Source organism: Stigmatopora argus, chromosome 20 (genome assembly GCF_051989625.1).
Source record: "Stigmatopora argus isolate UIUO_Sarg chromosome 20, RoL_Sarg_1.0, whole genome shotgun sequence".
In the NCBI taxonomy this organism is placed as follows: domain Eukaryota; kingdom Metazoa; phylum Chordata; class Actinopteri; order Syngnathiformes; family Syngnathidae; genus Stigmatopora; species Stigmatopora argus.
The window spans coordinates 9,885,929-9,899,144 of record NC_135406.1 but is presented as its reverse complement, the minus strand read 5'-3'; the positions used below and the strand labels follow the sequence as shown (position 1 = coordinate 9,899,144).

General features: G+C 41.4%; 2 protein-coding genes across 4 annotated transcripts in view; one reads left to right on the top strand and one right to left on the bottom strand.

Annotated features, from left to right (window-relative positions):
- The window catches only part of LOC144065552 (uncharacterized), a 28,569-nt gene that overhangs the window by 3,133 nt on the left and 12,220 nt on the right, over positions 1 to 13,216 (bottom strand). The window contains exon 2 of one of the 2 annotated variants that reach the window (XM_077588507.1): positions 2,253 to 4,541. The exons of the other annotated variant lie outside the window; for it this stretch is intronic. Within the exon in view, the coding sequence (XP_077444633.1) occupies positions 2,713 to 4,541 (1,829 nt within the window). The 3' untranslated portion in view covers positions 2,253 to 2,712. Of the gene's footprint in view, positions 1 to 2,252; positions 4,542 to 13,216 lie in introns of those variants that run through there. 2 annotated transcript variants of the gene reach the window in all.
- Positions 1 to 13,216, top strand: part of LOC144065551 (uncharacterized) — a 38,806-nt gene that overhangs the window by 20,722 nt on the left and 4,868 nt on the right. Inside the window, exon 1 of one of the 2 annotated variants that reach the window (XM_077588506.1) lies at positions 12,652 to 13,115. The exons of the other annotated variant lie outside the window; for it this stretch is intronic. Within the exon in view, the coding sequence (XP_077444632.1) occupies positions 12,983 to 13,115 (133 nt within the window). The 5' untranslated portion in view covers positions 12,652 to 12,982. Of the gene's footprint in view, positions 1 to 12,651; positions 13,116 to 13,216 lie in introns of those variants that run through there. 2 annotated transcript variants of the gene reach the window in all.

Genomic DNA, 13,216 nt, shown 5'->3' with positions numbered 1-13,216 from the left:
GTTATTTCTACAACTCTGATTTTTCTCTGATAGTGATTGGAACAGATACTTCTTTGTCACAAAAAAAATCATGAAATTTGTTTCTTTTATGACTATTATGGGTGAACAGAAAAAGTGATCAAATCTGCTGGGTCAAAAATATACATACAACAACACAAATAAGCAATTTTGGTGACTTAGAAAGTTGTGTCAGTGAAATTAGCTTCATAGCATGGCCTCTTCTTGTGAGTGATTGAGTGACTACAGCAGGTGACTTCTCTGAGTCCATTTAAATAGGGCTCATTGAATGCAAACGCCCACAAACGCTACAATGGGAAAGTCAAACTCGCTCAGCATGGAACTGAAAAAGCGAATCATTGACTTGAACAAGTCAGGAAAGTCACTTGGAGCCATTTCAAAGCAGCTGCAGGTCCCAAGAGCAACAATGCAAACAATTGTTTGTAACTATAAAGTGCATGTCACTGTTTTGTCACTGCCACGATCAGGAAGAAAATGCAAGCTATCACCTGCTGCTGAGAGAAAATTGGTCAGGAAGGTGAAGAATCAACCGAGAATCACCAAAAAGCAGATCTGCCAAGAATTAGAAGCTGCTGGAACACAGGTGTCAGTGTCCACAGTCAAGCGTGTTTTGCATCTCCATGGACTGAGAGGCTGCCGTGCAAGAAGGAAGCCCTTGCTCCAAAAGCGGCACCTTAAGGCTCGACTGAAGTTTGCTGCTGATCACATGGACAAAGATAAGAATTTCTGGAGGAAAGTTCTGTGGTCAGATGAAACAAAAATCGAGCTGTTTGGCCACAATGCCCAGCAATATGTTTGTAGGAGAAAAGGTGAGGCCTTTAACCCCAAGTACACCATGCCTACCGTCAAGCACGGTGGTGGTAGTATTATGCTGCGGGGCTGTTTTGCTACCAATGGAACTGGTGCTTTACAAAGAGTAACTGGGATAAAGAAGAAGGAGGATTACCTTCAAATTCTTTAAAATAACCTAAAGTCATCAGCCCGAAGATTGGGTCTTGGACTCAGTTGGGTGTTCCAACAGGACAATGACCCCAAACACACATCAAAAGTGGTAATGGAATGGCTAAGTCAAGCTAGAATTAAGGTTTTTGAAAGGCTTTCCCAAAGTCCTGACTTAAACCCCATTGAGAACTTGTGGACAATGCTGAAGAAACAAGTCCATTTCAGAAAGGCATCAAATTTAACTGAACTGCATCAATTCTGTCAAGATGAGTGGTCAAAGATTCAACCAGAAGCTTGTGGATGGCTCCCAAAAGCACTGTTAGGTTTAAACACCAGACATTTGTATCACCAATCTGAAAGAAGGAAAAACACAGAGAATTTTAGTTAACTTTATTTAAAAATGAGAGGGTCTCGGGCCTGCTCGCGTCTGAATCCTCTGACACACTCTGAAGATGTCTCCTCTCGCCAAGTCTCTTATTGTGTTTTGGGAGTGTCCAAGTTACAGGAAGTTTCAAGCTGATCAAAGGAAAGAGAGGGATATCTCTCGGTTACAAAAGGTTCTTTGATCATGACCATATGCTCCTTCAAGGTAAACACCTTTACAGTATCTTTCCCTACCTCCCGCAATCTTCACACAATAGTTCAAACAGGCGCTCGACCCCCTGGGGTAGTTCCTCTTTGTTGAATAAGGTGAAACTTCCCCCCAGGGCTCAAGACACCAGTAATCCTATTAACAAGCATTTCGACAGTCATACCAGAATCAGGATAACTTATTTAACAATAATTCCAACAGCACCTAATTGAAGTGAAAATGGCCAAGGGACATGTTACCAAATATTAGCGCTGCTGTATGTATATTTTTGACCCAGCAGATTTGATCACTTATTTCTGTTCACCCATAATAAAATAAAATCATAACAGAACCAAACTTCATGAATGTTTTGGTGACAAAGAAGTATCTGTTCCAATCACTCTATCAGAGAAAAATCAGAGTTGTAGAAATAACTGGAAACTCAAGAGCCATGACATTATGTTCTTCACAAGTGTATGTAAACTTTTGACCACAACTGTATATTTCAGCAACATGCTTATTTATTCATGTATTTATTTATTTATTAACTTGATTATTACCTATCTATTTATGTCTAAAATGCCTTTCCTATTTTTGCATCCTCACCCTCTTGCTACTGTGACAACGAAATTTCCCGAATACGGGATGAATAAAGTTATCCAATCCAATCCAAAATATTTTGTTGACTTCAAAAAAAGACCCAAAAAGTATTTTCCCCAAAAGAGAGCTTTATTGGAACGACCAAAAAAAAGACACATATTTTGCAGTAAATCGGTTTAAAAACATGATTCATCTTATAAAATGAAAAAAGTATAAAGACATTGTATAATTTTTTTTACAGAAAATTCATTGTCTTTTCTACCATATTTGTACTAAAAAAGACATCCTAGATTCAATATATAAATGATAAATATAATCCATGTATTATGTTTTCATAACACGCAATAATCTTATTTGATTTGTTAGCAAATTCAAGATGCAAAACTGCAATGTTTCAAATTTCTTAAGAATATCTTTAACTGAAGACATTTTATTTTAATAGTGTGGAACTATATTACAGAACATTGAAAATTAAGAATACAATTATCTTTCATGCAGAAATTGATAAAGCAAGTACATTTTTTTTCTGGCCATTGCTTCCCACATTTAAGGTTTGTTCACCAATGTGGGTTGTCAACTTGTCATGTGCATAAATGTTGTTTTAAGCTTTCCTTGTAAGCGAATGCTTGACCACAAACTGCGCATGAAAATGGTTTTTCACCAGTGTGGGTTCTTGCGTGACTATTTAAGTGTCCCTTCAGTGTGAATCTTCGACCACAAACTGAACACGAAAATGGTTTTTCACCAGTGTGTGTTCTTGCATGACTATTTAAGTGTCCCTTCAGTGTGAATCTTCGACCACAAACTGAACACAAAAATAGTTTGTCACCCGTGTGGGTTCTTGTGTGTCTTTGTAAAACTTGCTTTTGAGAAAAGGTTTTACCGCAAACTGAGCACGAAAAGGGTTTTTCACCAGTGTGGTATCTTATGTGTCTTTTTAAGTGTGGCTTTTCAGAAAAGGTTTTACCGCAAACTGAGCACGAAAAGGGTTTTTCACCAGTGTGGCTTATTATGTGGGCTTTTAAGTGTTCATTTTGAGAAAAGGCTTTACCGCAAACTGAGCACGAAAAGGGTTTTTCACCAGTGTGGTATCGTATGTGTCTTTTTAAGTTTGGCTTTTCAGAAAAGGTTTTACCGCAAACTGAACACGAAAAGGGTTTTTCACCAGTGTGGCTTCTTGTGTGGGCTTTTAAGTGTTCATTTTGAGAAAAGGCTTTACCGCAAACTGAACACGAAAATGGTTTTTCACCAGTGTGGGTTCTTGTGTGAGTTTTTAAATGTTGCTGTTGAGAAAAGGTTTGACCACAGACTGAGCACGAAAATGTTTTTTCACCATTGTGGATTCTCGTATGTCTTTGTAAATTTTTCTTTTGAGAAAATTCTTTACCGCAAAATGAACAGGAACATGATTTATCACCAGTGCAGCGTTTTAATTTGACTTTGAGAACGAATCTTTGTCTGCAAACTGAGCACGAAAAGGGTTTTTCACCCATGTGGCTTGTCATATTTCTTTTCAAATTAGAGCTTTTCCCAAAAGTTTTCCCACGCTGAAAGCATTTGCAGAGTTTGTCGCCACTGGAATTTTTCTTAACATCTTCATCATCGTCATAAAGCAAGTCGTCGCCATCTGATAAAGGAGAAATTGAACTTTCTGCTTGCCATCCTTCTGTTGAGCTGCCGCTCAGAAGCTCCACCCCTACGCTGGCCACGCCCACATCATCCCACTTCATGGACTCACCAGGTGACCAGGTGACATAATCTTCCTCATTTTTGATTGGAAGTTGCTCATCTATCATTGTTTGTTGAGAGAACTCTGGCTCCTCCTCTTTAATTAGGGGCCATGATGAGGTGTTTGCAGGCTCCGCCCCTCCGCTGGCCCCGCACAGATCATCTTGCCTCGTCAACGCCTCACAGGTTGACCAGGTGACATCATCTTCCTCCTTGATTGGAAGTCGCTCTTCTCTCATTTGTTGTTGAGGGAACTCTGGCTCCTCCTCTTTGATTTGGGGCCATGATGAGGTGTTTGCAGGCTCCGCCTTTTCGCTGGCCCCGCCCAGATCATCTTGCCTGGTCAACGCCTCACAGGTTGACCAGGTGACATCATCTTCCTCCTTGATTGGAAGTCGCTCTTCTCTCATTTGTTGTTGAGGGAACTCTGGCTCCTCCTCTTTGATTTGGGGCCATGATGAGGTGTTTGCAGGCTCCGCCTCTCCGCTGGCCCCGCCCAGATCATCTTGCCTCGTCAACGCCTCACAGGTTGACCAGGTGACATCATCTTCCTCCTTCTTGATTGGAAGTCGCTCTTCTCTCATTTGTTGTTGATGGAACTCTGTCTCCTCCTCTTTGATTTGGGGGAGCTCTTTAAGGCCAACAAACTCTTGCCCATCAGGACTAAGTTTTTCCCTGAAACCTGCAAAGACAAAAAGATAATATGTATCACCACATGTAGTCGAAAATGGGAAATATTTTTTTCTTACTTTTAGAAGTTTATTATTACAGCATGGTTGATTATTTCACAAAAATGTTTGCAAGAAAAGTCACGTTTTAGGTTCGATCCAGTCATCCAGTACACAATTTAAAACAAAATAGTGATTTCAGATTCTGTTGATTATTTAAATATTTTAGCATTTTCATATATTGCGTTTCATTTAGTGATTCAGGGTTTGTGCATGCTTGGGGGTGGAGCTAAAATGATACAATATGAAAGAATATAGACGTTTCTTTTTTTTAAATTTAAGTGTGTATTTGAGAAATTTTTAAATTGGGGTTCTGCTGGGTGGGTGGGGGTTTATTTTGTTTCATGAATTTTTGGACCAATAGACGCAGTCAACGTCTTCACACATGCAAAATATTGTAATCCACTGGCAATATTCCCAACTGCAGGCTTTTAAAATGGAATTTCTTTCACACCTGGAGAAAACGGGAAGCACGCTGAGAATGATGTATTTTGACCTCTCCAGTGCATTCAACACCTTTCAGCCGGTCCTACTGAGAGGGAAACTGGAAGAGGCTGGAGTAAGGAACCACCTAGCCGCATGGATCATCGACTTCCTCACTGACAGACCACAATATGTGAGACTCCAGGACTACGTCTGATGTGGTAGCTTGCAGCACGGGGCCCCCACAAGGCACAGTGCTCTCCCCACTCCTCTTCTCCCTCTACACATCAGAATTTCAAACATAATACAGACACCTGCACCTCCCGAAGTTCTCTGACGACACCGCTATTGTTGGACGAGTGACGGACGGGAACGACCTGGAGTACAGGGGAGTCATCACAGCCTTTGTTGACTGGTGTAGGCAAAACCATCTCTACATCAACACCAGTAAGACAAAGGAAATGCTCATCGACTTTCGGAGGAATCCTCAACAGACCACTCAGGTGAACATCCAGGGTACAGACATTGAAATCGTGGAGAAGTCGAAGTACCTGGGTGTTCACCTCAACGTCGGTCGGTAAAATAAATAAAATAAAATCAGACTTGGGCTTGTCATCATCATTGACTACACAAAAGCCTAATTGTCATCATACCCAGCTGCGTATGACAAAATTGAAAGTTCTTCGCCACAAAGTGCCCTTTTCCCAGGCAAGAGCCCAACCAAGTGATAGTTTCAGACTTGCTGGCACTCTGCCGTGATGGATACATTGCATCACCTCCCGAGCGCAACCAACTCCCGGCGACTGCGAAAAGGTTTGCCTCACCCATGCCAACAAAGAATAAAATGGATCACTTACCTCCCACTGTTTGCTTACTTACCTTCAGTCAGCCAACAGGAGGCAGATCACCGCCCAACGTCCTTCATGTTTCCTCACCCCGAAGTTGTTACACAGAGGGGATTGTGTATCGTGCTACTGCAAATTCAGAGTCCTGATGGCTGTGGGAAAGAAGCTGTCCTTAAGCCTCTTTGTCCGTGCTTTGTGAGACCGGTAGCGCCTGCCAGAGGGAAGCAGCTGGAACAGGTTGTGACCAGGGTGGTCCGGGTCCCCAACAATGTTCCCGGCTCTGCTGAGGTAACGAGGGCTGGCAATATAATAATAATCGGACATAGGTCCTGTCGTCATTATCAACAACAAAAAAGCCTACTTGTCATCACACCCAGAAACTGCGTGTGACGAAATTGGTGGTGCTTCTCCATAAGCTGCGTTTACTCGGCAAAAGACCTAAATAAGTGATAGTTACGGAATCTTGTAATTTGGCATTCTGCTGTTATGGATACAGGTCGCTTACCTCTCACTGTCTTTCACTTACCTTCAGTCAGCTAGTAGGAGGCAAATCACCTCCCAAACATCTTTTCATATTACCGCAAAAGGGAATGTGTGTTATGTTTCCGCAAATTTAGAGTTCTGATGGATGTGGGGAAAAAAACTGTCCTTAAGCCTATTTGTCCGTGCTTTGTGGGACCTATAGCGTCTGCCAGAGGGCAGCAGCTGGAACAGATTGTGACCAGGGTGGTAAGGGTCCCCTATGATGTTCCTGGCTCTGCTGCGGTAACGAGGGCTGGCAATGTCTTCCAGTGAGGGCAGAGAGCAGCCGACGATCCTCTGGGCAGTGTTAATCACTCTCTGCATGGCCTTTTTGTCTGCTGCCGTGCTTCCAGCGTACCACACTGTGATGCCGTATGCCAGGATGCTCTCCACAGTGGCTTTATAGAAAGTTACCAGAAGCTTAGTGTCCAAGTTGTTCCTCCTGAGTACCCTCAGGAAATGGAGTCGTTTCTGGGCCTTCTTCACTACTGCCGTGGTGTTTGTGGACCAGGAGAGCTTGTCCGTGACGTGGACCCCCAGGAATTTAAAGGACTGGACCCTGTCTACACAAATCCATTTATGAGGAGTGGGGCCAGATCTATGCTCTGTTTGCAGAAGTCCAGGATTATTTCTTTAGTTTTTGTGTTGTTCAGTGTGAGGTTGTTCACCGAGCACCACGAAGACAGTTTGTTGACCTCGTCTCTATAGGCCGCCTCATCCCCTTCTGAGATGAGTCCCACCACAGTGGTGTCATCAGATAATTTGATGATGTAGTTAGACTGGTGGGTTGATGTACAGGGAGTACAGAAGAGGACTCAGTACACAGCCTTGAGGGGAGCCAGTGCTCAGTGTAATGGAGGAAGAAAGGTGGGAACCAAGTCTAACAGTTTGTGGTCGGTTGGTTAGGAAATTCTTTATCCAACAGCAGATGGAGGAGGATAGTCCAAGGTGGGAGACTTTGTCAGTCAGAATGTCCGGTTTCATAGTGTTGAAGGCTGAGCTATAGTCAATGAAAAGCATCCTCACGTAATTCCCATGGTGTTCCAGGTGGCTCAATGCTGTATGTAGAGCAATGGTGATAGCATCCTCAGTGGACCTGTTAGCTCTATAAGCAAACTGGTGAGGGTCAACTGAGGGAGAGATTGTATTCCTGATATGGCGGGCTATCAACTTTTCAAAGCACTTCTTGATCACAGGCATGAGAGCAACAGGCCTATAATCATTCATGCTGTCAATGGTTGGCTTTTTGGGGACAGGGATAATGGTGGCAGATTTCAGGCAGGATGGAATGATGGATTGTTGCAGGGAACAATTGAAGATTTTTGTGAAGACTCCAGCCAGCTGGTCAGCACAGGCTTTGAGCACCTTCCCAGGTACTCCATCAGGGCCAGCAGCCTTCCTGGTATTCACAGACCGCTTTTCCAGTCTCACTTCCTGTTCCTGGAACTTCAGTGTATTGCTGCAGGGTAGTGGTGGGGGTGTTGAGACTGGGTCTGATTTGTCAGTCTCAAAGCGGGCAAAGAAACGGTTCAGTTCCTCCGCTAGTGAGGCATCTGTGTTAACAGACATATTATTTTTATTGTAGTTGGTAATATGTCGTATTCCCTGCCACATCTTCTTTGGGTTATTTTCTGTGAAGTGCTCCTCAATTTTCTTAGTATATTCTGCCTTGGCCTTTTTAATGCCTCTTTTCAGCTCAGCTCTGGCAGCTCTATATTTCATCTTGTCCCCTGATCTGAAAGCGGTGTTACGGCATTAGATGAGTGCCTGTGTCTCCTTGGTCATCCAGGGTTTTTGGTTAGGAAAAACCCGTATTTGTTTATTTATAGTGACCGTCATCCATGCTGTTTTTGATATAGGAAAGTACAGCGTTCGTATAGTCCTGGAGGTTGTCGTGTTCAAAGAGTTCCCAGTTGGTGCGGAAAAAACAGTCCTGCAGCTGAGAAAGGGCGTCCTCGGGCCAAGTTTTTATTGTCTTTATTTGTGGCCTTGTTAGCCTCCGGAATGGAGTGTATGCTGGGGTGAGGGCTAGACAGAGGTGATTTGATCCAGCTAGGTGAGGGAGGGAAGTGGCTTTGTAAGCATGTTTGATGTTAGAATAAACATGGTCAAGAGTTTTGTCTCCCCTCGTGTGACATTTTACGTATTGGATAAACTTAGGTAGAACAGTCTTTAAACATGCTCTGTTGAAGTCACCAGCAACAATACAGACTCCATCGGGATGGTCAAGCTGTTGTTTGTTTACAGCCATTAGCAGGAGGTTTAATGCCGTGTTGATGTTAACATCAGGAGGAATATAGATCGCCGTTACTATGACGACCGTTAGCTCTCTCGGTAGATAGTAGGGCCTACATCGTACTGCCAATAGCTCTAAGTCCGGGGAACAGTGAGTGTCAATGATCCTACTGTCACCACACCATTCATTATGTATGAACAAGCAAAGTCCTCCTCCTCTGCTTTTGCCTTTTAGTTCCTTTGAACGATCGCTCCGAAAAAGCGTTCGGCAAGCTAGCGATACCGCAGCGTCAGGGATTTGCGGGTGTAGCCACGTTTCCGTGATGAGAATAATGTTACAGTTCTTAACAAAGCTGTTGGTAGCAATTCGAAGTTCCAACTAATCCATTTTGTGGGTGATGGATCTGGCGTTGGTCAAAAAGATACTCGGAAGCGGTGCTCGGTGTGGTTGTTGACTTAGCTCAGCAGCAAGGCCCGCCCGACAACCGCACTTTTGCTTTTTTTCTCTCCGTCGCCTTCGCCTCCTTCGACGTGCTTTGAGTGGGCTGACTATCCACGGAGATCCCGGAGGTCTCGAGATGCCCTCGGGGATATCGTAGGTTCGTTGGTAGTTTGTTGTGACATCGGATATATCGCATCTCCTTCCGATAGCAATTAAGTTGTGGCGACTGTAGGAAAAGTCTGCCTCGCAGATGTTGGTAAATAACGATAGGATTGAGAAAAGAAAACACCAAACTGGAAAGCAAAGAGCCGCTGCACCAGTGTGCGCCGCCATTTTGGGATATATGCCAGAAAAGTCACGTTTCAGGTTCAATCCAATCATCCACTACACAATTTAAAGCCAAAATAGTGGTGAATTCAGATTTTAGATATTTTATCATTTTTTATTTTATGGTCATGTTCTTGAAACGTTACAAGAATCTAAAACTCGTTATCTTGGGTTAAAATGGGTTAAGTTCATCCAACTTTTTCTTTTATTTTTTAATGGACATGTGTGAGGTAAATTTACATTGTTTCTTTTTGTGAGGCTAAAAATAATCTGCTTGCAAATGTTGATGTCTTCAGTTGATTATTTTATTTATTTCATATTACAGCAACTTTTGGTTTAAAGGTAAATTTAGAGAAATACGTAAAGACACCTGCAGGTTTTATTCTTTACTTTTCATAGTGTAAGAAACGAGTTGTTTCATCTTTATTACAGAACTTTTAAAATCATCAAACTGCTGTCAAAGAATGAGTTGGTAAAGAAAACTATAGCTCTATAATTAATACTTTATATATTTGAAGGAATAATCTTTAAGAAACATTTAATTGGGAGAACGATTAAACACAAAAAGTGGCTAAAATAGAATACGAATAAAAAAAGAAAAGCACCTTTTGCAAACAGTCGAGACTTGATGGCGTCCTGTTCTGCGTGGGGGTGTCTTTTTTGGGGGTCTCCTGCTAGAATTGTGTATTTTGCGTACATTTTGCAACGTAGTAGGAACTGATGAAAAAATTGGATTTGTCCCAAATTCTCACCAAAAACCTGGAAAAGTTAACTCACCTGACATTTTCGGGCTTGATATTTGCTTGCTAGACGAAGCGTTAATTTCAAGAATCTTGTTTCCTCTCTTTGCTAGCAGCTAAACTCGGCTAGGCTAAGCTAAAAACGCCAAAAATGTCAACGTTCATCCAAAAGATTCGAGATAAAAAGTTTTTTTGTGTGGTCTCGTATGGATTTTGCACACTTTTTATTGGATTAGTCATACGGCTAAGAAGTGATTTAAAAAAGAAGCAAATCGCTTTCCAAAAGTATAGCAAGCGCCGTCGTTCGACAGCAAATGGACGAGACGGCGAGTGGCGATGACGTCATATACAAGCGGCGAAGATTTTGCCTTCAGACGGGAAAAACATAAAAAAGAGAAAGGAAAAAAAGAATAGAAATACAAAACGTTGTGGAAATCTTGTGTGACTTATAAACCTTTTCTCCAATAGAAAAATTATAACCAACTGATCTTTTTTAGTCATTTCGTTTTAAAAACTCACAATCAATACAACCAAGATAATAACAAAATCATTTAATTTGGAGAAAAGCCATTCGGGTATGAACTCTGTTAAAATATATAGAGACACCAGTCAAAGTGTTTGCCAGGTTTAACGGTATTAAAATTTAAATATACAAAAAGCAAATTGATGATACAAGTATCGGGATTAGTGAATATGCCACTTAGTTATACGTACTATTATCCTATTAATATTAAAACATGTTTTCATATTTATAAGAAAAATACGTGAAGCCAAACAATATATATTAACAGGGGTTTGATACTCGTGGCCTGCAACATACATCATAGATCAATTAACAAATAGAAAGTTTGAATAAACCTTATGAATGATAATAACAATTTTTATTTCCGTTAAAAAAACACAACATATCGACAAAAAGCAGTGATTCCGACACAATGTGTCTCCTATTATTGATTTCCCCCCCACAAATTTTCAAATATAAATTGAATATTATACATACGTGAAACATCTTATTTTGAACGGAAGGTTGCCATTACGGGAAACTGTCTATCCCATCATGCACCCCTGACCGGAAATGCGAGGGCAAAAAAAAGATGGCCGAATAGGGAGCGCTTAGTCTGCGAATATTTGTCTTTTTGCCCGTCTAATTTGTCTTTTAATTTCAGTCACTTAACTAAACTGAAGTCTTGACGACGTTTCTAGCATTATTCACTTTACGGATTCAACATCAGTCATCCATCTTAAAACAGTGCGACTTTATTTAGCTTACCTTAGCTTCCCTAGCTAGCTGCTATCAAGAAACCAAGCGTCTCCATCAACACGCCGTCAAAAAAAGCCGAATTCAAGTGTGCGAAATGGCCGCCATAAAAACAACAACAAAGTTCCAGGAGGAACTTTTTGACGTAAAAGAGGACCTTGAACGTCACCACCACCCCATTGAATAGATAAATTTACCAATAGGAAGTTTGAATAAACCTCAGGAATGACAATACAGACGCTCCCCTACTTACGAACGGGTTAGGTTCCGAGCGATTGTTCACAAGTTGAATTTGTTTGTAAGTTGATTCAGTGCTATATTTTGTATTATAATTTATGTTTAAGGCCTATATAAGTATATTGAAGGTTTATATAAGTGCATTTGTATGTTTAAGGCTTGTATAAGTAACACACATTGGTTTGTACTGAAAAAACATTTAATAAAATGGAGAGAATATGTACAGAGTGTAGAGAGAGAGAGAGAGATTTATGTATTAGAAACTGGCCGAAAGAAGCGATCTAACGACGATTGCACAGTTTTCTTCTTTTTTTCATCATAAATGATGCGGTAGCACTGTATGGCATCATTCAATTGATTTGCAAACTTTGGGCAACGTTCAATATTTGGGTCCTGCTGCTCGATCTTTCTGATTATAAATGGTACTGACGGTCGAACGATTCAAGTTGTATATGTGCAACGCTCACCACTCACGCGCATCAAGCTTCGTTATTATTGCCACTCGTTTCAAATGAAATGGCTTGCCTCTTCCTTGCAACTCCCTCAATAGAAGTCTTTCGCTTTTTACCAACCATATTCAATAATGGATGCACGAGATATTTAATGATACAAATGAAAAAGGTTCTTTGCGCACTGGAGATGCGTTCACGCACTTCCGCATTGCAATGAATTGGACAGAAGAAGGTAGATGCTGGGTGAGCTGAGCCCTCACAGCGCCAGGCGTCGGTATTAGCGGCAGAAAGAAGCACTACTCGGAAAAAAATACAAAATCGAACTTACGAAAATTTTTGCGGCATAAACGCAATTTGCAGACATGTTCGTATGTACCGTTGTTCGTAAGTCGTATGTTCGTAAGGAGGGGAGCGTCTGTAACACACTTTTATTTCCGTTAAAAAAGAACACAGCATATCGACAAAAAGCAGCGATTCTGACACAATGTGTCTCCCATTAATGATTCCCAGTACCCCCCCCCCCCCCCCAATTTTCAAATATAGATTGAATATCATACATACGTGAAACATCTTATTTTGAACGGAAGGTTGCCATTACGGGAAACTCTCTTTCCCATCATGCACCCCTGACCGGAAATGCGAGAGCAAAAAAAAGATGGCCGACTAGGAGCGCTTAGTCTGCGAATATTTGACTTTTTGCCCGTCTAATTTGTCTTTTAATTTCAGTCACTTAACTATACTGAAGTATTGACGACGTTTCTAGCATTATTCACTTTACGGATTCAACATCAGTCATCCATCTTAAAACTGTGCGACTTTATTTAGCTTACCTTAGCTTCGCTAACTAGCTGCTATCAAGAAACCAAGCGTCTCCATTAACACGCCGTCAAAAAAGCCAAATTCATGTGTGCGAAATGGCCGCCATAAAAACAACAACAACAAAGTTCCAGGAGGAACTTTTTGACGTAAAAGAGGACCTTAAACGTCACCACCACCCCGTTGAATGCAAATTAATGCAAGCAAAAGTTATTCTTCACAGACTAGAAGGTGGGTTCACTTTTGATGAGCATTTGTTTACAGTACACGGCGTGATTTATATTTTCCGTGTCCAAATGTTATTCTATTGATGTTGCAATGTATGTGAGACT